We start from the raw sequence: 23,476 nt of genomic DNA on the forward strand, positions 1-23,476 counted from the left end.
TCCATCGCAGCCTTGGACTTCTTTCCCGGCAGGCACCGCGCTCAGGAAGATGGCGGCGGGGACGGGTAGTGAGTGATGGTCTTTCGTTTGGGGTGGAGGACTATAGTTGGGTTAGGGGTACCCTCCTCACCTACCTCTTCGTTTTTATGTATTAAGCCGCCTGTACCTTTAAAAGTTAGCTAAAAGGCTGCAAGCGTTCAGTGTAGCTTCTAAACACGGCATTCTGTAACGTCATATCCTTTGTCGGATGGATAGCTACCTGTGGCGCAACTTTTAGAAACAAGCCTCTTGTCTCTTCTCCCTTCGCACCTCTGTAGCAAATCTTACGAAGGGGTTGGCTCTTATGAGGTGGTTTGTCCAGTTCTCAGATGATGGCTCACTTTTCCCCTAAGTTAGGATACCTGGGAATAGCAATCTAGGAAGCAAGTCAGATCTCTGGTCCATCTGGCTCAGTATTCGCTACCTTAACTAGCAGTGGTTTTCAAGGGTATCAGGCAAAAAGCTATTCTACCTAGAGAATGAACTTGAGATCTTTTGCATGCCACACAATGCTCTGCCAGTGAGCTATGGCAGGTAGTGATTTCCTCTAGAAGACCATGGGACATTTTCAGGAGATGCTGTCTAGCTGGCTATGGAGGCTGCAGTAAGTCTGAGCACCATCCAAGTGTGTTGGGAGTTGTATTTCCCCACATCTGGTGGGTGCTCAGTTGGGGGAAGGCTGCTATAGGGGCTTGGGAATTAGTCTGTGAGGACTGCAGTATATTTGAACTGAGAAAGTATATTTGAGAAAGATTTCTTTCTGAGGATGTGGGCAGGTTGCAACATGGCAATTTTCATTTTATTTTTCCATGCAGAGCACAAGTTGCTGAGTGCTGGACCCACAGAACCGTGGTCTATCCGGGAAAAGCTATGTTTGGCTTCTTCTGTCATGCGGAGTGGAGACCAGAACTGGTACGTGGTGTAGAGCTGATGTTACAAAACCCTGTTGCTAAATTTTGTTCATATTAGTGTGTTGGATCACCAGAATTGATTTGTGGTAGTGATTATTTCAAACATTAGATATATTTAAATGCTGTTACTTATCTTACCTTTATACATATTGAAAAACTGTGAAAAGCATAACTGTAGCATCATGGAAAATAACTTAATATAAAAAACAACTCAGAACAGTCCTTTCCATTGGAAACCCCCAAACTTGCAAGTATCTGGTCATCCAGTGCACGGTAGAAAGTGATCTTTGCACCCCTGTGCTCCTGATTTACTGTTTTTGCCAATACCAGTCCATCTGGTAGGGGCACTTTGGAGGGAACAGGAAGGAGGCTGGGAAAATTTCAGCTTAAGTCATAACCTGGCATTTCTAGTCTCCTCTCCTCCCTGTCCTCATATCAGGTCACTTAGTTTTAACCTTGGGAGGGTAGCCAGTGCAGTTCTTTCTGCACCAGCTGTAAGGGGATAGGGGAGAAGGATTGGCTGTCCAACCTCTGCTTCCTGGGTTAAAGGACTGCTTGCAACCTCAGAAGTGGAAATCCAATTCATTGCCAAATTGTAAAAGTGACAACAAGATACTTTTGTACTGAAATTAAGCTTTTTACAAACCTTCTGAAAAATGCTGTTTTTTGTGGGCTGTGTGGTTACCATCCTTTTTGTAGCTGTTTGGAAAGCTCCCACATGTTTTGCTTGCTGCTGCTGCAAATGTTCTACTTTTCTTTTAGCATTGTGAAGAGCTTCAACATAGCCACTAATTGGGATGATTTTAAAAGGGGATTGGACAGATTCATGGAGGGGGAGACTACCCATAGCTACTCATCCTGATATAACTATGTATTGCTGCCTATACCAATGCAATATGCCTAGGGTAGGAGGGTGCTGTTGTTCTCATATACTGCACATGGGTTTCTTGAAAGCAGCTGGCTGGCCTTTATGTGGCCAATATGCTTGGCTGTTAAGGCCAGGTAGAAATATATATTATATCCCACCTTTTTTCCTTCCAAGGAACTCAGGATGGCTTACATAATAACCTCTCTTGCATCCTCACAGCAATAACCCTGTGAGGTAGGTTGGGCCAAGAGTCTGCCACTGGTCTATTGTCACCCAGTGAGCTCCAAGGCTAAGTGGGAACTAGAACCCAGATCACCTGGGTCCCAGTCCTGCGCTCTAAACAACTACACCAGAGTGGCTCACAAACAGAGGACTCCTGGTGGCATACTTTGTTCAGACCAACTCTTTACTTCTTGCATTAGCAGATGTTGAATGTACAGGACCTTGTTGATGCGGGAGGGCAGGATGTGAAACTAGAATTAGTTGAAGTTCATATAGTCATCATTCTGTGAGTGGCTTTAGATGTTTTTATTCAAATTGACTTTTAGTAAGTAGGGGGAGAATGAGATTATGGGGTTAATAATAAGAATGAAAATGTACAGTTATAGTGCACTTTTCCTGCAAGGAGATCAGTGCTGCACTCATGGGTCTTCTCCCTCTGTTTTATCATCACAATATCTTTCTGAAGTAGGTTAGGCTAAGAGAGAATGACTGACCCAGTCACCCAGTGAGCTTCCTGGCTTACCGAGGATTTGAAGCTGAGTCTCCTCATTGACCAGTTGCAGGGGGAGGGTTCAGTAACTATTAGATGCTTGTTACCTGCTATAGGGTTGGGGTACCACAGAAAATAAAATGATACTGTTTTAAGAAGGGACTTTGTCAGCTATATGTCAAGCTTTCGCCAATTCATTGAGCTTCAGACTGAGCTTTCCCCACTATAACTTGGCTATAGAAGGAACACAGGTTGTAAACTTGCCTTTCTTCTCCAGGGTATCTGTCAGCAGAGCCATCAAACCTTTTGCAGAGCCTGGCCGCCCACCTGATTGGTTTTCTCAGAAGGTAGGTATGGGTCTTCATTCTGCTGTTGGGAAATGGTTGCCTATGGGGCTCATTGTGAGCATCTGTTCCAGTAGGAAGCAAAGCATCTTACCGCATTGCCAGACACAAGTCAGTCAGTGGCAAAGGATGAGAATCTCTCCTGGTGCCCACTTCTCCTTTGGAGGGAAGTAAGTGCTGGAGGCAATGCCCAGCTGTTTGCTTTTTTGTCAGACAGTGGAAGAAAGGAGTGGACAGCCCTCCTGACAAGGGCCAAAATGTTGTTGTTGTTGCATTGCTGTTATATCCTGTTTTTTTCTTCTTGTGAGGAACCCAAAGGGGCTTACATAGTATTTTTCTGTCTATTTTATCCTCACAACAAGAACCCTGTAAGGTGGGTTAGGCAGAAGTAAATGACTGGCCCAGATTCATGGTTGAGTTGGGATGAGAACCTGGTTTGCTTGGTTATCAGTCCAACACTAATCACTGAACCACAATGCTTTTCTTATGCCAGTGAGCTTGATTCCGACCACTGAAAGGGTTGCATGTAAATCATTTAAGGTTATCTGGAACAAGTATTTTTACTCTGCTTCAAATGTATTAGTGTCCTGCATTTGCCAGGACCCCAAGGCAGGGGTGCAAAAACCTCAGACTTGGAGGACAAATCCAGCCCCTCTGTGGGTTCCCCAGACTTCATGCTCTTTTTCCTGACCCCTGAGTTTTGGATAATTTTCCTGTTCTTGAGAGACCCTTTTGAGGCTGAAATGTGTCTCTTCATGCTTGGTTGCTGGCAATAAAATATGCCTCTGCCCTCACCCACCACTGCAGTGTAACCTGTGAGCACTTCTCTGCAGTCGATTTTGAGCCCTGGGCTGAAAGAGGTTCAACACTCCTAAGAGAAAAAGAATGGATGATAAACCAGGTTGGGCCATCGTTTGTTGCAGTAGTTCTACAAGCAGCATGTAATCTAGAAATTACCTGTTCTAGTGGCAGAATGGTTTCCTTTGATGGTGGATGTACTTCTTCCTACCACTGAATTTGCGAGATGCAGGTCTGCTCACAAGCCTCACTTGCAGCTTTGAAAACAAGCCCCTCTACAGAGGTTTTCTACTGCCAGTCAGTACAGTGCCTTCCACTTTTCACCACTTTGTTTCATAGCCAGCCGCATATACTGTGTTTCCCCTCTCTGCCAGAAATCTGCCCATAGGCAGGGTTCCAGATAATTTGGCAGCAATGCTTTAACCCCCACTCCATCCCATCCCCATGTATTTGAGAACTGCTTTGCAAAGTACCCCAACTTTCTGCCAGAAAAACCAACATTCTTAGTGTTGTCTGTAGTTCCACTCTTCTGAAACCTGCATGTTCTTTTTTCCCCTAGCACTGTGCATCCCAGTATTCTGAGCTCCTGGAAACAACAGAAACTCCAAAGTGAGTTCAAAGGCTAAACCATGTGATATAGTGCCTTTTTTTTTTTTTTTTGCCTTTTTTGAGAGGGACAAGGCAGGAGCTGACATTGCAAGGAGAACGCTTAGTAATGGAGAACTACTGAGTGTTAGTGTGTATTTCTGAACCAAAGGGGAATGGCATTTTGGACAGAGCTGACCAAGTCAACTGAAACTCAGCTTACTGTGTTTCTTTTTGAATCTGGTTGATAGCAGTGATGGTAACTTGCATATTCTGCCCTTGCATACAAATCATATGCACTTCCAATTATGCTACTATGTTTTCTGCTCATTTGCCTTCTTGTGAGATCCAGTAGTTTTCCTAGACTGGTACTTGCACTTCTCTGCTAAGCATGACATCTTTTCTTTCATCTGCACTCCAGCCCCTAATGATTAGTTGAAGTTTATGATGTCTTCATTGTCTGATCCATTTCAAGAGTATTTATGGAGTTTTTTGTGTCTGTTGCTGCACTGCTGTGGCACACTTTGCTCAGCTCTTTATTTATGACATTTTTAAACCATTCCTATTTAGTCAATGACTCTCAGGATGGTTTACAACATATTAAAAATTAAAAACATAACATATACAGCCATTCAAATTTAAACAATCACAAGATAAAACAAAACATATTAATAAAAGAGTATAAAATCAGAAATATAGTCTAATAGAAATAATTAGAATTTAGAAATAAATAATACCTCTTAAAGTTCACTGTGAGACTGCAGTCGTCTAGTAGATTCAAGCCTTTCCAAGATTTTTCTAACCTCTGTTAAGTTTGGAGGTCATTTAGAAACAGAGCGAGTCAGAAGGGTCCTCCCAGGCCATCTAGTCTGACCCCCAGCTCCAGCTGGCTCCGCTCATGACATGCCCACCATGGGCATGTCCAGCCTATCCATTTAGAGAAAGAGTAGGAGGCAGTCTAAATTTGGGGGCATTTTCCAGCTTAAAAGTTCAATCTTTTCTTATATCCATTATTTTGCCTTATGATGGAATAATTTGCTCTAGTATGTTTTGCACATTGCACAACTGCTGGATAAGTAGGCTTTCCAGTTCAGATATCCAAAGTGTCTAGGCAGGACATAGATTTTCATGCTACTGTATAGCTCTGATTTACAGTAGTTTTTGCAATGGGTTGCAGAATAACAGACAGGTAGTTGTGATAAAGAGGGGGAATGGGGTGGTGGGATTTGTGTGGAAAGAAGATGCTACATCTTGTTCTTGGTTTCTAGATTATTTCCCTCTTTTTCATCTTTGAGCAGAAGAAAACGTGGTGAGAAAGGAGAGGTGGTAGAAACTGTAGAAGATGTTATTGTGAGAAAACTGACAGCAGAACGGGTGGAGGAGCTGAAGAAGATGATAAAGGAGACCCAGGAGAAGTATAGGTACAGCTCATGCATCTCTGAGCATGGGGCTCTTCAAAATTGCTCAAGCCCAAGTTGATAATTACCATCTAGATGAACTCTTTCTGTGTCTTCCCTCCACAGGCAGCTGAAAAGGGATGCAGAACTAATCCAGGCAGGTCATATGGACCACAGGCTGGACGAACTGTACAATGAGATTGTGATGTGCGTTATCTTACTATTTCCCTGTTACGGTTTTTTTGTCTGAGATTTCATATCTGAGTTCTTGGGCTCGGTCCTCAGCATGTTATAAAAGTACTCAATTACTAGTACTCAGTTCTGCAATCCGTAATGCCCTTAGGAGTAGAGCTTTGAGGAAGGTTCTTAGAAAATGGTTCTGATAATGTGCACCACCCTTTTAGTTCTTGACTAAAACAGTCCTTGTCAGGGCTTGACTATAAAGTGTTTCTTATTGCTTTTAAGTATTACGTATTTTAAGTATGTGGGTCATCCATTCTGCTTTGCCCACAGTAATATTGCAAAACCCTAAATTCTGTTGAATTTCTTTAGGAAAAAAAGAATGGAAGAAGAGGAAGCAGAGGTGAAGAGGAAAGCTACTGATGCTGCTTATCAAGGTTAGCTGGAACTCAGGTGTCTGCTCATTTGCTATAGAACCAAATTCCCAGTGATAAAAAATGTGTAGAATGTCATAATGGTGACGTTCAGTTTAGAGAAAGAAAACAGCCTGCAGTCGCACTTGGTCAGGCTGATCTCCTTAGCCTCTCCTATGTAATTGAACACTGTTGTCAATGGGCCACCACACTTCTCATAAAATACAGTTTGCAAATTTGGAAGGATGGCTTTGATGCCAGAATACCAAAGATGTTCTTCAAAAAGAAAAAGCACCCTAGAGGAAGATATAAAGCTGCCTCTTAGAGTGGTTTGAGTGGAGCTAGCAATCAGAGAGCCACTAAGGAAGAACTTGCTACCAGTTATTTCAGGGTAGGTTCCTTAGTGCCCTCAGGATCCCGCGAACAACTTCTGCAAGCCTAGTGAGCACAGTGAGAGTATGTGGGAGTTGCAGTACAAAACTTCAGTAAAATTCCAGGTTGCCCACTGCTGGGTTACATATTCAGAATTTTTGTGCAGGATAAACTTCAGGGATTCAAGATAGATGCATAGGCAGCTGGGCGCTGGATGGTATTTGGCAATGGTCTCATCATGTGCTGCAATTTTTTTTTACCAAGGTCTTACTAAGCATCTTTTGAATGCACTTTTCTTCTGTTTCTCCTGTAGCTCGGCAAGCAGTGAAGAATCCATCACGAAGATTGCCAGGAATGATGGTCCGTTCTCCAGCAGGCTCAACCTCGCCAGGAGCAGACTACACTCTGGGGGATTTATCTCAGCCCAGTGTGGAAGAGGTTAGTCCAGGGGTAAGGATTTGACAGGAATGAGGAACCACTAGGCTATGCAACTCGGCATTAGACTATGCAACATTGCATATTCTCGGCAACTCTCCAAGACTTCCTGCTTTCTGTTTTTCTTTTTGGTTGCCTTCTGCAATGTAGATGCCTTGGATGCAACCTGTCCAGAGAACAAAATCTGCTTTGTGCTGTTGAGCAAGGATATGGAATCCATTTTGGTGGCATTGCATAGTGTAGGAATAAAAAGGATGGAGACACACAAAGGATTGAGGGGAGCAAGAGTGATGGAGGAGGTGCTTGGGGTACGCTGGGTTTTTGCCCTGGTGGGAGGAGTCATCAGTGGGACATGTCAAGATGGTAAAGATGTGGCTTTGAACAGTGTGGTTTTTCTCTTTCTCAGGTAACTCCAGGGACATTGCCCAGCACCCCAGTTGCCTCCTTCATTGGGATCCCTGACACCCCCATGGGCTCCACCACCATGGATGCCCCCATGACCCCAGTCACAGATGATTCAGCCCAGAAAAAGATGCTAGGACAGAAAGCAACTCCGCCTCCTTCTCCTCTGCTTTCAGAGCTGCTGAAGAAGGGCAGCCTCCTGCCCACAAGCCCCAGGCTGGTATGGAGTTCCCTGTTTACATATGCAGTCGTCCTGGTGAATCTCTGTGACTGACTTTCACCACAAAGGGCAAAGGGCACAAGCATTTTTCTCAGTGGAAGGCTTAGGTAGAGCTTAGGAACCAAAATGGCATGTGGCATTCATCTAGGATGTTTCCCAAGGTGCTCCAAGGTGCTTGACATATGTTGTCCCTACAGTGGCCCTAGATAGCAGGCCAGGATTGTTGTCTCCCATGTGGCTGTCCCAAGCCTACCCTGTGAGTTGATGGCTAAGATACAGTTTGAACTGGGGAGGATGGGGGAATTAGTTCATTATTTACATGTTTAGCTTAGATGCTATGCAAGAATTTTACAAGATTGATGACTGTACCATACACAACGGGTGCAGAACCTCGGCCTGGGGACTAAATCCAGCCTTCTTGGGGTCCCAGTATGGGTCTCAGGAATTCCCCAGATAGTTGTGCCCCCTTTCTTCAATCACCAGTTGTTTGGTGGTTTCTCAGCTTTTCTTTCTTTCTGAAGGGTTGAAATTCCTCTCCCAAGACTTAGTTACTGGCAGGAAGAGCTTCAAGTTATGCTGTTTTATTTTGAAAGGTTGGCCTCAACTCCTGTCACCTTTAGTCCCACCTATCACAGGAATGCGGACCCTGAAAGATTCTCCAAAATGGAATTCATCCCTCATAGTAAAAGAGGTTCTGCCCCCTGTCATATGTTAAGGAAATGCAAGTGGAGATCAGTTTGGACTTCAGTTGCCTATGACTTTATCAGGCCTTTCCCAGCCTGTTGCCCTCTGGATAACTCCCATCATCCCCCAGTTGACATGAGCATGCTGGCTGGGGTTGTTAAGAGTTGTAGTCCAACACCTTTGGAGCTTTGGGAAGGCTGTTCTTGATCATTGCTTTGGTGGTGGTGGTGGTCTTTTTTCTTCACATGCGGTTAGCAGTGTTTCAGTTCCAATTGTACCAAAGTTTGTGTATTTAATCAGTTTTAAATATATTGTAAGCCAACCTATGGGAAAGGTAGGAGAGAAATGTTTTAAAGGAATTCTGCCATCTCTGACACTACCAAAGAAGGGGGGAATACAGTGAATTAAAATTTACATACATTGTAAATAGCATACGCACCAAAGTGTGTGTTCTCAACAAATGTTAGTATGCAAACTGTGCTGACTATAGGAAAATTCACAAGGGTTGTGTATTTATATTATCTTGAATGTCCTCATATAATTAGCACATTCCTCTCTCTATGTGTGGAAGGATCTCCATGGAGCTCAAGAAAGCCCTGTCTCCTTTCGTCCTGCTTTGGTAGTTGCATGTGGACCATGTTGTGTGCACTTGGAGGAGGAGGAGGAGGAGGAGGAGGAGGAGGAGACTCTTAAGCCATGTGGAGATCCTTCTGTGTGGGGGTGCTTTCCTCAATGTGGAGGAAAGATTGTGCCATTAAGATAACACAATATAGAATTGTGTACACTGTGGTTGTTCCCCCACTCCCAGCTTTCTTGCTTTTGTAACTGGGGCATACTTGTTCTTTCTTTTATTGACAACACTAAGGAGATGGGCATAGGAAAGTCCTTCTAGCTTCCAAGGGAAGCCCTGCATTTAGCTCCTTTTCTGTGCTTTTTGAGTTGAGCTAGCTTGTCTGGTGTTCTAAGCTGTTACCCAAACCAGCATGAGTTTCTAAGGCAGGGCTAAGAGGCACAGTGTTCCTTTGAGATGGGCAGGACAACTGTTCTTGATGGATTTGGTCCACACTGCTGCTGCCTTGCATAAATTTGAGGGGAAGGCAGCCAGTGCTCCGCAAAGTAGCTGAAAGAAACAAATCAGTTTTGTTGTGGAGTAGTGCAGTACCTTGGCTCACAAATTCAGTCCGTTCCACAACTCTGGTCACAACCCAAATTGGTTGTGAGCCAAGTCAAATTTCCCCATAAGGTTCAATGTAAATAAGGTTAATCTGTTCTATAATTTTTTTTTAATCACAGGGAAGATGGGTGCAATCGTGGGTGTGCTGGTGGGGAGACTGTGCAGGGAAGACAGGCATGATCATGACTGTCACCCTATGTGGAGTTCGCAACCTGAGGAAAATTTTTTCTGAAATTTCTGTTTGTGACCCAATTTGGTCATGAACTGAGGTGTTTGTGAGCTGAGGTACCACTGTATCTGGTGGCTGGGCGTCAAGGCAAGATCTTGTGGTGCATACGACAGTGGGACAAGCCACGTACCTATCTTAGTGCATAAATATCGTTTGACAGGTGGGTGAAAGCGAGATGTCCATTGTTTCCAGTCATGCAAGCAGTTCTAGTATCCTCTTGGAGGTGGGAGGGGTTCTCCCGGTGTTGCATGGCGGGGAAATGCAGTCTGCTGCTACCACTGTTCCTGCATCCCCTGCTGCTTCAGGTAGGCCTTCTTACATAATTGGTGCAGTTTTTTCCCCTCTCTCCCTCCCTCCCTCCCTTTGTTCAGCTCTTTGTATTGAGGGCGGGAAACTTATTTCAAAGTGTGTGAATACTTACTTGTAAGTACAAATGTGTGTGAACATGTACATGTTTTAAAAGGAGTCTGTAAAAGAACAGATCAGCCTTTTCCATCCTGGTGCCATTCAGATATTTTGGACTTCAACTCCCATCTGTCCCAGGCAGCTTGGCCAATGATGAGGAATTCTGGGGGTTGTAGTCCAAAACTTCAGGAGGATACCAGGTTAGTGAATTTAAATCTCCAAAATTCCTCCATTAGCTTGATTCTTCTTTTCCCTTATCTACTCTTCAGTTGTATTTTATCTCTTATTCCTTCCATTCTTTAGTGCATATTTCCTCCTTAAGCCATTCCCCTCCCCCTCTTCAGTTCTTCCTTTTCTTTATTTCTAATTCTTCTCTTTGGAATTATACTTATTCTGCTGAAGTTTTGTGCATATTTATCCAACTTCTTAAAATGTATCTAAGCATCTGGGCAGAGACCTTTTGTGTGTTCTTGTTTTATTTTTCCAGTCATAAGATGCCTTTTTGTAAGTGCTATCAATGCTATCCACGTTGGCTCATGTAAACATAAAAATGGAGCTGATTGTAGATTAAGTATGCTGGCAATCTTGATTTAAATGGTTGGTTGGTTGGTTGGTTGGTTGTAAGCAGGCTTCTAGTCCCTTAAACAGGGATGGGTAGAAGGTGGATTACCAGATGTTTTGGATGTGAACTTGGAAGCCCCTGCCAGCATGGCTAATGTCTAGGAATGTTGGAAGTTAAAGTTAAAAACATCTGAAGATTTACTTTCAATCCAACTCTGCTTTAAAGCAGTAAAAATAAAATTGAAACTGTGTATTGCTCAATGAAACCTGAAGTGTAGGGCTAAGGACCAGGAGAAAAATCATACCTTATTATAGATTTTGAATCCACCTTTTCTTGGTACCAGATTTGGGCCATTTTTAGCAACTGACTGTCCTCATATTGAACTGCCCTGATAGTCATTTGGCTATTGGACAGCATAGAAATAAATACCTGTTTTAAAAATCATCTCTACCAAATACTATGAGAAGGGAAAATATTGGATCTATGCTAAAGGCTCAGGAACCAACTAAAGGCCTGGATGAACTTCCAAAGCCAGAATCCATTTATATATTTATTGACTTTGTATGGCACCCACTAATCCAGATGGATTCTCTGAGTGGCTTACAGTAAAATACTAAAACCAACAAGAAATCAATTAAAATAATAAAAAATTAAAAATAGATATCACAATTATACCAAGTAAGCAGAAAAACTATCAAAAATAAATAACAATTTAAGACTGACCTGGAAAGTATTCAGAGAAAAGAAACATCTTCACCTGATGACGAAATGAAAACAAAGTTGGCACCGGGTGAATTTCTTTAGGGAGCCTGTTCCACAGTTGAGGGGCTGCCACTGAGAAGGACCTTCTATTGACCATCCCCTTTATTTCTTAAGGGATAGCTCATTTTGAAGGATCTGCTGCCCAGATCTTAATGAGTAGGTAGGTATATATGGGAGTAGACAGTCCTTTAGGCAGCCAGTTCCTATTCCTAAGCCATTTAGGGCTTTATATGTCAAAACAAGCACTTTAAATTAGCCCCACTGGCTACCAGTGCAACTGTACAAAACTGGCGCTATATGGGCCTGCGTGTGCACACTTGCCACCAACTGCACAGCCCAGTTTTGGACCAATTGAATTCACCAGACCATCTTCAGAGGCTGCTTCACATAAAGCACATTACAGTAATCTAATCTGGATGTTACCAGTTATGTGTGACTGTGGCCTGACTCTGTCTATCCAGGTAGGGAGGAAGTTAGTATATTTTCTGCAGCTGAAGGAAGGCTCCCCTGGCTACTGAAACCACCTGGGCCTCAAGTGATAGTCCTGGGTGCAGGATGACCCCCAAGCCACAGACCCTCTCCTTCAGGAGGAGTGCATCCCCATCGAGAACAGAGTAGTGTTCCAACCTGTCAGAACAGCCACCCACCAATAGTACTTCCATTTTGCCTGGATTGAGTTTCAGTTTATTGACCCTCATCCAGTCCATCATCAAGCTCAGGCGCAAGTTTAGGACAGAGTCTGCTTCACCTGGATCAGATGTAAATGAGAGGTAGAGCTGGGTATCATCAGCATACTGCTGATACCTCAGGCCAAACCTCCTGATGATTTCTCTCTGCAGTTTCATGTAAATCTTGAACAGCATGGGGGATAATATAGAGCCCTGCAGAACCCCATGATGTAACCACCATGGGACAGAGCAACTGTCTCCCAGCACTGCAAAGCAGTGCCCCTGACTTCCTGACCAGTCTGTCCTGACCATGGTCAATGGTGTTGAAAGTTGCTGAGAGAACCAGGAGAATCAAAAGGGTTGCACTCCCCTGTCTCTCTCCTGGCAAAAGTCATCGTACAGGGTGACCAAGGCAGTCTCCATCCCAAACTGGGGCCTGAAACCCAACTGAAATGAATTTAGAAAATTTGCTTTATCCAGGAGTACCTGGAGCTTCCCAGCCACCACCCGCTCCAACACCTTGCCCAAAAAAGGGAAGTTCACTACCAGATGGTAGTTGATTACCAACTCTGGGTCCAGGGTCAGCCTCTCTTAAAGAGGCATTGACAGCCTCTTGAGCCTAGGTATGAACCTCCTCTATAGATCTTCCAATAAGTTGTGATAGGCAAGGGTCAAGCAAGCAGTTTGTAGGATGGACAGATCCAAGTAGCTTGTCCACATCATCGAGTTGCAGCAACTGAATTTAATCCATGCAAGGATCTACCTTTTGCCCAGCTCTCCACAGCTCCTGGTATTACCTGTGCCAACTCTTGACCCACACCCATTTCTTCTTTCCTGTGTGCTGTCTCATCTGTAAAAATACTGTGAATCCTTTAAACCTCCAAAAGTTGAATGTGGAATTAGTCTTACCTTTTCAGGGAAAGCTGTGTAAATACCTGGTGTGGCAAAATGTGGTGCTTTTACCCCAGATTTGTATTTTCTTAGTGCAGAATTTAGATTTTATTTTGATTTTTAGTGGCACAATGTCTTGCCACTTCTTTTAAAAGCTCATTGTGTCCTTGCTTGTCTCCATGCTCCTGGGTCCCTTTCAGAGAAACCCAGGACAGCAATCTGTAGCCAGTTTTGTGGTCATGTTGTCCAGAGCAGTCCTGGTAGGATGAGCTGTTCTTCTAGATAAAAGAACCCAGGGATGGCTTGCTTTGTCGTTTTCTGTTGCCATTGCTTCTCAGCTAATGTGCCTTTCCCTTCTTCATACTTTGTTAGGTGCTCCTACTCTCTCCCGCCTTTTAGAAGCTGGTCCAGCACAATTCACCACATCGCTTGCTTCCTTTTCTGCTGTTGCCAGTGAACCTCCAGCCAAACTCCTGCCTCCCCCTGTAGAGTCCGTGTCTCAGGCAACCATAGTCATGGTGCCCACACTGCAAGCACCAGCTGCTGTGCCACCTGCTGCAACTCCAGAAAATGTAGCGACAGGTGCGTCCTTGCACTCATATGCCACTCAGTACCTTGCAGAAGACTTTCCCCCTTAAGTGCTGCAGAAGGGCTGTAGGAATGCGGGCTGTGGGCATCTCAGATCGGTAGCCACGGGTGCGTGTGATCTGAGCTGGGGACAAGAGTACCACGCACAGTGCAGGGCAAATGACTGGCCCAGGTTGTCGAGAAGAGCCCCTCACTCCCACCCAGGTCTCAGTCAGAGCGCAGGAACAGATGATGTGGGGGTGAAAGTAGTGAGGGGGCTAGAGCTAGACACTGACGCAAGAGCTGGCTCCTGTTTTGATTCCGGCGATTGTGGGGGGCGAGCAGGGGGCACTGGCCTGCATGTGCCTTTGTTTGGGGCTGTGGAATGCTTTTTGATTTCTTGATCTGACCCACACTGCTGGTTGGTGCAGCTGCCAGGCTTTCACTTGACTTGTCACTCTTGTCCAGTGAGTCAGCCCAACACCTGTGTTTCCATGGAGGCAGTGCCTGATCCTCACACTGTGACAGTGTCAATGGACAGCAGTGAAATTTCCATGATCATTGATTCCATCAAGAAAGATTGCCTGGGCTCTGGGGCATCTGGTGCTGTAGGGACCTCCAAAGACCATAGCGTGGATGGGAAGGAAGACCTAGATCTGGCTGAGAAGATGGATATTGCAGTTTCCTACACAGGGGAGGAGCCCTCCTACACTGGAGAAGAACTGGATTTTGAGACGGTTGGGGACATTATTGCCATCATCGAGGACAAGGTAAATTGTGTAGAGGCCCATGTTGCTGGTTCCTGCTTCTTGTAACAGCTGTGGATTTCCTGAATGCTGAGGCATTAGTACCTCTCTCTGTAGAGATTGCTTGAACCTTCATGCACAAGTTGGTCCCAGTTTCTGAAACTGACCAAGAACAGCAGTTTAACTGCATTGGCTTACTTTTCTGGTCACCATAAACCTGTGTCTTCATGCTGAGCTTCAGAGGGGCTTGGAGTGCTTTTGAAGCGCAGTGAGAGGTTCCTGGCTTGAGAAAAGGGCAAGAGTTTGTGGTGTTTGCCAGAGGGACAGGGATGCTTGTCTTGGTGACCAGATGTGTGTAACACTGGACCAAGTGGTCTCTTGTCTCTCAGCTCCATGAAATCAGTCTATGTGTCAAGGGATCTATGGAGAAGTATATTTTGTGGCTCAGCCCCAGCTCTGGAATACCTCTCTTGAGAACTGCAAAAGCCTGAGCTTCCTTTGAAAGTAGTGCAAGGCCTCAAGGCAACCTTGGGCTAGCTATACTCTAGATGCCATTTTTTGTTTGCAAAGGCTAAAAGCTGTACTTGAAATGTGATGCGTTCAGCACAACAAACTCTTCCATTTGTAATAGCCAACTCAATACTTCAGCTGAAACATTTCTTTGTCATGCTTTGATTTGTGACCATTTATATGTGCATTTATTTATTAAAAACTTACATAACCCACCTCGACTCTAAAAATTATAAAATACAAATGAAATAACATTGTTATAATTAATCCTCTTCTTTGCTCAACTTTAGGAGGGCTGTTAAAACTTTCGTTTCATATGGCTTTTTAGTATCTTAAGAGCATAATCCTAGAAAAAGGACTATCTTCTTTCTTTGTGCCCTAAATGGATTAGCAGCATACTCTGGTTTTAAGATTCTTTCCTGCTCCTACTGCTATCAGTTGTGTCTTAAATGTGTTTAATATTTTCGAATTCTTTTGAAAAAATATTTTTAAAGCATTTAAATTGTTTTGCGTTATAATTGTAAGCTGTTCTGGGGGGCTTATTTGGGCTAAAAAGCACTTCCTACATATAGAGTTAATTCATTAAAACTATGAACACTCATTTATTAAACAAAAAGAAAACACATCCATAAAGATGAAACAGTGATTTCCAAGGTGCAAACAGTGATTTCCAAAATGAGGCTTTGCCTTCATTGCAGTCCTTCGCAGTCCCCACAGCATGGCCCTTCATGCTTCAAGTGCTGCAGCAGTGGAGTGCCGTGCCTGCTTCGGGAAATCCTGAGAATAAAAAAGTCTTGGTCTGTGCTCTACTCTAGCTTTCTGTGTGCTGGCCTGTGAAACAAAAAGGGTGGTATCCTGGGTTGCTTTATTTCAGTGGCCTTCCACCTTGGCTGTGGCCTGATTGCTGCTCTCTGTGTCCTTGTCAATCAAGGTGGATGACCATCCTGAAGTCTTGGATGTGGCAGCAGTTGAAGCTGCTTTGTCTTTCTGTGAAGAGATTGAGGACCCACAGTCACTGACGGGCCCCTGGGAGCACCCGCTTCAGCGAGAGCACCCAATACAGCAGGAACACGAGAAGCGGAACACTCTCCCCCAGATGGCTGTGACTATCAAGCAGGAGAGACCAGACTGTGAGGAATCGGAGGTGAAGGGGATCCGAGATCTGATGAGCATTGGGGATTTGGCGACAGGCATTAAATTGGAGCCCACTGAGCAGGGGCAGGTCCATTTGAGCTCCGAGGATGCTTCTGTAAGAGCAGCCAGAGCCAGCGAAGCCTCTGAGTTGAGGGGCCATATCTCCGAAGATGAAGAGACAGCAGTTGCAGGTCTGGAGGGCTCTGAAATGGAGATGGAATCAACTAAGGATGAAATGGACCACAGTACCGTGAAAACAGAGGTATCTAAATATTTAGATATATTTGTGAGCCGCCCCGAGGCTTCGGCGAATGGGGCGGCATAACAGTTTTCTAAATAAATAAATAAATAGGTGGTGGTGGGGGGTCGCCGTTAAAGAAGGAATGCTGCCTCCCCGTTCTGCTTTGAAGCTCTGTTATCTGGGCTTAGTCCGATTTTATGCTGTGCTAAAACATTACAGCCTTGCACCTAGGCGGGCTGAAGTTCTCCACAAAGAAGAATCTGTACAGTTGTGGCCAACAAATCAAACTGCACTATGCATAAATGTGTGCAAAGTGTAAAAATACATGCAAGCTGAGAAAATTTGCAGGGCATCTTCTTTTGCATCATATTGTCTTATTTTGCTAGTCAGAAGGGGTGGCAAGGGGAAGTGAAGCCTCGTCTCCAGCTCCTTGGAAGTTTTATTCAGCTGTTCCTCTTCTTTCAAAGATTGCAGCAGACCTGCCTCATATGTCCAAGTATATCAGAGCAATGAAAGGCCTAGAAACCTGTGTTGTCATCCTTACCCCCCAGCCCCCGCTCCTTTATTAAAATGAGAACTGGTTCTCAGTACCAGATGCTTCATTTTGTGTTTCGGTCTGTGGGATTGTAGCACACAGACTGCTCTCGCTATATGTTAAATCCCTGGGGAGCCATTTGCCTGGATGTGCAAGGCTTTGCTTATGTATGCAGCTGTGCTGGTGTCACTGCATTGCCCCACTGTCTGCCTTTATAGTCCTGATGGAATTTGATAGCTTTCAAGTGAGCTGTGTCCTTTCTCTTCATAGCTCCCACCTGATGATGAAACGTCCTCTCCACATGCTCCAAGTGCCAGTGAAGACTCCTCACAGGCAGACCTCCACCACAAATATGAGCTTTCAGGTAACTGGGTTGCTGTGCAAGGGGATCAGTTGCAGCTGTTTTCCAAGGAAGGAGGCTGGGAGGTTTCCAGTGGCCTGGATCTGTTGGAGCATTCAAATTCAGCTCTTTCTTTTTTCCCTTTTTCTTTTTGTTCTTCCTCGCCAGAATCAATGAAGGAGGAAAGTCAAGCTCTGTTTGATCACCAGATGAAGGTATTTTCTTTATCTTCCAATTTCTTGATATAAATGCAGGGTTAATAGTTGTTAGCAGTTTGTTTGTATCTTAGCTCATAGGCAAAGGAATCCAGAAGTAGTGCAGAGTGTCACTCCAATGTATGAGTGACCAGCAATTTCAGGCTGGAAGGAAAATTGCAGCTACCTTTTCTGGAAGCAAGGGGCTACAGCTATATATGTACGCTATATGTATGGTTATTTCTAGGCTGTGCTTTTTAGCTAAACCCCCACCTTCCCTTATTTAACAAAGTATAATAAACATATACTGTAATTAAAATCATTTTTATTACTTATTATTTATTTCATTTCTATACCACCCATAGCCAAAGTTGTCTGGGTGGCTTGCAACAAAGAACACATAAAAATCAAGCATATAAGACAACAACATCATCTATATGTTTAAGCAGCCCAAATACTATGTCAGAAATCAGGAGAAAAGCTACGAAATGTGGGGAAGGTGTGACTGAATTGCTGTAGGAATCCCAGTAGACATGAGTGATTTTCACCATGAGTCAAAAGTATGCAAAAAGCAGGAAAATGAGCAAGGCAGATGTACCTTTCACTGGAGGTGTCACTGTTGCAAAGGACCTGTTTTGCAAAACCAACAATGCAGCTTCAGACAACAGTGAAAAACACTGGAGGCAGACAGCATCATGTTGCAGGATGCTGGTTGCAAAGGAACTTTTCCTGAGCCTGTTTCTGCATTCTAGGCTAGCATTATGTATGTGTAGCTTTTGCCTTATCTGTGCCCATCCTCTTTGGAGGCTGGTGCACGTGCTGTTACTGGCAGTGGTACATTTTGGTTGTGCTGACTCTTTGCTGGACTTTTCCTCCTGAACCTCGGGATGCCCAGGGTGAAGAGGATGAGGAGGACGGTGCCAGTGAAGCTGCCAGTTTGGAGGAGCCCAAAGAGGAAGATCCGGGTGAGGGATATCTCTCAGAAATGGACAACGAGCCCCCTGTGAGTGAGAGCGATGATGGCTTCAGTATCCATAATGCACCTTTGCAGTCTCACACCTTGGCTGATTCCATCCCCAGCAGCCCTGCCTCCTCACAGTTGTGAGTATTGGTGTACCTCCAGCTACTCAGTAGATATCCCCAGAACCTGCTGAGGGTTAAGACAAACGTCTCTTTGCATCATGATGTTGAGTGTGAATTAGCTGGGGAGCCATGTAATGTTAAAGGTCTTGTGTTGCTGGGAGGAGGAGCCTCGTAGTTAGACTCCAGCTGCGAGGAGGCCAGCTGTCCTGCGTTCTCATTTGGAGAAATGTGGTGCAGGTGGGGATACATGTTGGGATTCATGGTTAGCTGCTTGGCCATATCCCATATGCTCTGCTTTACTCTAGAGAGCTTCTTTGTCTCCTCTTCTGATGGAAGCATCTCTTTTTCTCCCTCCCTCCAGCTCTGTTTGCAGTGAGGATCAGGAGGCCATTCAGGCCCAGAAGATCTGGAAAAAGGCTATTATGCTGGTCTGGAGAGCAGCAGCCAATCACAGGTAAATCAGCAGCCTGGGGCTTTACTGTAATGTCTCAATTCATGGGAAGAGGAGAGAGACTGCTGGGTGTGTGCATAATAGCAAGCATCACCTTGGAAGAAGCTTTCCATTTTGATAAGGAGGAATGTCTCTTTGATCATGGTTCTGACTATCTGCACTTCTTGTAAATACTTGCATTTAAATATACATCTGTAAATATATATAATCTATTTTTTTCATTGTTTGGGGGTTGCATTCAGATGAATCCACACATCTGAAAGTAGATGGGTCCACAAAAGTTGATGCTGCAAGAAATTGCTAGCCTTTAAATTGCTATAGGATTCTTTGAGTTTGGGTTTGGTTATTTTATTTTACTTTTTTGCTGCAACAGACTAACATTTGCCAGTCAGAAAGCAGCACATCTTCACTTGTGCAGCTCTTAGTATCTGGACTTTGCTTGATTGCTGCTGCTTATTACTTTTTATCTGTTCCTACTCTGCTTTGCTAGTTTGATCAAATGGGCACATACATATGCACAGTGGAGCAGATGTCAGTTTCTGTGTAGTGTAACTCAAATTGAAAAACATGAGTCAGGTTGCAGAATTTCCCTAGACATATAACCTGTTAAGTAAATGAGTGCATAGTATATTCCAAAAAAAATTGTGTGCTTCTCCAGGCGGAAATTATGCTAACTGCTTTTGGCCAACTGTGTACTTATGTGTTCAGTAGCCAGTTTTGTGTAATTTATGAAGACCTGATGATCCCTTTTTCCTTGTACAGGTATGCCAATGTCTTCTTACAGCCTGTGACCGATGATATTGCTCCAGGTTACCACAGTATTGTACAGAGGTTGGTAACCACTTTTATACTGGTATTTCCATCTGCCATAGACCAGTTCTCAGTTAACCTGCTGATTTCAGGACAGAAGCAAAGCACTGCTACTGGGGGGTGGGGGTGGGGTGGCAGCCTGTTCAGCTGAGCACTAATTCTGTTGTAAAGGTGTGGAAATCTGATCCGTGGCATAGACAGATGGGTGGAGAACAGCTAGTGTGAACTGCTCTTCTTACTATTTTTCTTGTAAGTTGTACTGTTAAATAGATTTAAGCTTAGAATGCTGACAGTGCTTTTTGATGCTTGATTGCCAGACCAATGGATTTATCAACCATTAAAAAGAATATTGAAAATGGGCTAATTCGGACCACGGCAGAGTTCCAACGTGACATCATGCTGATGTTCCAGAATGCCGTCATGTACAACAGCTCTGACCATGATGTATACCACATGGCTGTGGAAATGCAGCGAGATGTGCTGGAGCAGATCCAGGTAAAGGCCCGCAGTCTTCAGGGGGCAGCAGTTCATATCCTGGTCAGCATGGGAGGTACATTAAGGACGTGGCCTATTCCTTGTTGCATCTTAACTTCACATTCACTAGTGAAATTCCCCAGAGAAAGAAATCGATTAGCCTGTTGAGTGTGATGCCAGTCCATCCTAGCACATGTAGTTATTGTCCCTGTGGTCATGCAAAAGGAATGTAGGCTTAGAAATCCAGTGAACTGAAGTTGCCTCCAGAGTTGTGGTAGCAAGCTACTAAACTTGCATGCACATTGAGAACCCTAATAGCTATTATGTGGTTTCTTGCAGCAATTTCTAGCCACACAGCTGATCATGCAGACGTCTGAGTCTGGGATCAGTGCAAAAAGTCTGCGTGGACGAGATTCCACTCGGAAACAAGATGCTTCAGAGAAGGTGGGGGCTAATGAGAGATGGCAAACCTTGACTTTGTTTGGGGGAGATGGTTTGAGGCCTTTGGGGAATGTACCTGCACTGAAGAGGGCTTAGAGTAGCTTTGGAATCTTTTGTCTAGAAGCTTCTTTCAGAGTAGAACCATGTTCACCTTTGGTTTGAGTGAGTAAGAACTATTACTTGGGCAGCCCTCCATGAGTCTGCAGAATCTAGTAAACTGATGGATTAATTTGATCCTTGAAGTCAGGGTTTACTACCAGATGAGAAGATAGGACTGGCGATTAAAAATGTGAAGAGCCGTTCCAGCATGTAACCTGAGTGGGCTTCAAGCCAAACAGAAGCCAAACCAGAGGACTTCAGTTACTAACCCCAACTGAGGCAGATTTTGTGGTGTTTAGACTACTCAGGTTGTGCTGGTACATGATACCCAATAGTATCGTAGGAACTGTGGGAGCTACCCAGCACTTGAGTGCCTGGTGAATGGAGAAAGAAATTCCCTCTGAGATTTGATAACCTTTTGCATGGGTTTGGCATAATCTACCACATGAGAAGAGCCCCTTAGAAAAAGGATGGGGATTAGTTCTGGATGGTAACCAGGCACTTAGCTTCTTTGGTATTCCTGCTAAATAGATTCACTACTTCTGTTGCCTTTTAACAGGACAGTGTGCCGATGGGCTCCCCAGCCTTCCTTCTCTCTCTCTTTGTAAGTACATCATGATCATATTTGATACAGCATATAAGTAAGGTGGGGACATTGCCTGCAAAATGAGGCACTTCCTGAAACAAATGTAGTCCTGTCAAGGTCCATGAATTCTGAGTGTCTCTCTGCCCTTTCACATATTTTGTCAATGTGGTTCTGGAAAAGGTGTTTTTATGGCCTTCCAGTCTATAGCAGCAGATCTCTTCTCTTCATGGTCTGTGGCCTATCTTCTTTGCTTTGACTTTTAATTTCCACAAGAGAGAGTTGCATCTTGCTGAGAGGGGCACCCCTGGCTGGCAATTCTTTTCTACTTTCTCCTTGAGTTCCATTTTGAATATGTTTATTTTTAGAATTTGTGCCCCCATCTTATTTGCTATAGGCTCTCAAAGAAAATTAAACCACATTATTACATAAAAATATGTATTTAAAAATCAAAGATCACATCAAAATCGCCAGCAAATATCAATGCAGTTAAAGAGCTGTGGAAGCTTTATCAGTCCCAATTGCCAGTCTCAAGCACAAAATCCTTTTCTATTTATAAAGTTCCTGTATTTTCAACACCGCAATATGTGTGAGACAGCCTATAATTAAAAGAAAACATTAAACTATGATGCAATATGAAATAAAATACAAAATAAAAACACGGACACTAAAAACAAGAAACATATAAAATCTCAAGGGACCACAGCAAATTAACATTTCCTTCAACTTCTGTCATTTGAATCAGTCCTAAGAAGTATCATTTTGCATCCTTGTATATTTCATACTATATAAAACACATTTGAAGACACTAAGGCCCTCTAGGGTAATGTTTAACTTCCATTAGCCCAATCCAAATCCTGGTTAATAGTCAGGAATGATAGGAATTGTAGTCCCACAGCTTTCTGTGAGCCCCCCTCCCCCCAATTTCAGCTCTTGACCTACCTACTCATCAGTGAGAGATGCTGTTTTCACCAGAGTTTGCCCTCCATTGTTGCAGACCTCTAACAACACTCCAGACAACTTCGCTCCCCATTCCCCTGAATCAAATAGCTAGGATGGAAAGGGAATAGAAGGTGACTTGTAAAGTGTATGTAAGAAACAGCAGCTCTCAACTTTTCACATTGAAGCCTTGCTCCATCCTCTCTCCATATGAGAATTCTAATTCATGTATACAACAAGAAGATTGTATGGAGTGGTTTGTTTCTTCCTTTCATGGTCCTGTTTTAAGAAATCTGTTAATTTGCCAGAAACAAACAAACCAAAAAACAAAGGAAAGACAAGGAAGAGGAGGTGATGTTTTGGTAGGTTCCTTCTCTCCACTCAAGAGAAAGAGGATGTGGATCATTTTCTAATACTTATCTATTAAAGACAGCGAAGCATATGAGGAAAGGCAGCCCAGATGGAAGTAAACTCTTTCACTGTCCTTCATTCATGGAGAGCCGCTGTGAGGAGATGCTAGGGAGATAGTGCCAGGTCACGCAGATGGAAGAGAGCTTCTGTAAAGAGTCATGCAGGTATGTTAGCAACACCCCTTCTGCCCACTGGAAGAATCCTTGAACTTGTTTTCACATGGGGCAAAAATAGCACTTTGTACATTGCCAAGTGCCTCAAGCAAGTCATGAGCCACATTGCCCTTCCCCCCAGTCCAAGTTGCCACACAACTCCCACAGTCAGTTTCATACACCAGTCCTCTGTGTTTGAGGAAGGCATGCTGTATTTCCAGTCCATGTGCCGAGTCTTTCCTGGTAACACAGATGGCAGCCAACCATCCTTTTGTCCAAGGCTTGCCAATAACAGCGTTTCCCTTCCTGTTTTTTCTTTGCATTTTGACTAGGACGGGGGAACCAGAGGACGCCGTTGTGCCATTGAAGCAGATATGAAGATGAAGAAATGATGCTGACGCCTGATCTTTGGTGTCTTGGACCGAGGAAGCAAAATGAGAAGTTCGCTGATGCCAAGAAGGAATGGGCTGTGGACGGGAAAGGGCTGGCCTGTCTGCCTCAGAGTGGGTCATCCTGGAGCCTGTAACTGGACAATGCCCAGAGACAAGAGAACAGCCTCTCTGCCTGTTGTAGGGCAGCTGTACTGGGGCCCTGTTAGTGTCCTCATATTAGCTAGCAATTGGTGGCTAGTACGTACTGTAATGTGAAGTGTACAGATTTTTTTGTATTTGTGGAGTGTAAATGTGTATAATAAATTGTAGTAGAGAATCCTGTA

At 44.1% G+C, this 23,476-nt stretch overlaps 1 protein-coding gene across 5 annotated transcripts; it reads left to right on the top strand.

Moving 5' to 3' along the window:
* The first annotated feature begins 19 nt into the window (after positions 1–19).
* On the top strand, positions 20–23,476 carry BRD8 (bromodomain containing 8). Of its 5 annotated transcripts, none has more exons than XM_044451074.1 (22): positions 20–65; positions 855–951; positions 2,808–2,877; positions 4,232–4,281; positions 5,556–5,678; positions 5,781–5,861; positions 6,207–6,271; positions 6,933–7,069; positions 7,461–7,676; positions 9,924–10,068; positions 13,424–13,633; positions 14,087–14,388; positions 15,806–16,270; positions 17,055–17,148; positions 17,293–17,339; positions 18,214–18,419; positions 18,763–18,855; positions 19,615–19,683; positions 19,980–20,157; positions 20,476–20,580; positions 21,236–21,280; positions 23,094–23,476. In XM_044451074.1, the coding sequence occupies exons 1-22, from the start codon at positions 50–52 to the stop codon at positions 23,151–23,153; spliced, it is 2,874 nt and encodes a 957-aa protein (XP_044307009.1). In that variant the 5' UTR covers positions 20–49; the 3' UTR covers positions 23,154–23,476. The 5 variants fall into 5 exon arrangements, with proteins under 5 accessions (XP_044307009.1, XP_044307008.1, XP_044307010.1 ...); XM_044451073.1 differs by having other exon boundaries at positions 28–68; XM_044451075.1 differs by having other exon boundaries at positions 28–68; positions 6,933–7,057.

The sequence above is a fragment of the Varanus komodoensis genome, unplaced genomic scaffold (assembly GCF_004798865.1).
Source record: "Varanus komodoensis strain SLA01 unplaced genomic scaffold, ASM479886v1 scaffold6_1, whole genome shotgun sequence".
NCBI classification, from domain to species: domain Eukaryota; kingdom Metazoa; phylum Chordata; class Lepidosauria; order Squamata; family Varanidae; genus Varanus; species Varanus komodoensis.

Coding starts and splice junctions, on each gene's coding strand:
- BRD8 (XM_044451073.1), top strand. Junction 13,634..14,086: donor TCCAGAAAATGTAGCGACAG/GTGCGTCCTTGC, acceptor ACTCTTGTCCAG/TGAGTCAGCCCAACACCTGT. Junction 20,158..20,475: donor ATGTGCTGGAGCAGATCCAG/GTAAAGGCCCGC, acceptor GGTTTCTTGCAG/CAATTTCTAGCCACACAGCT.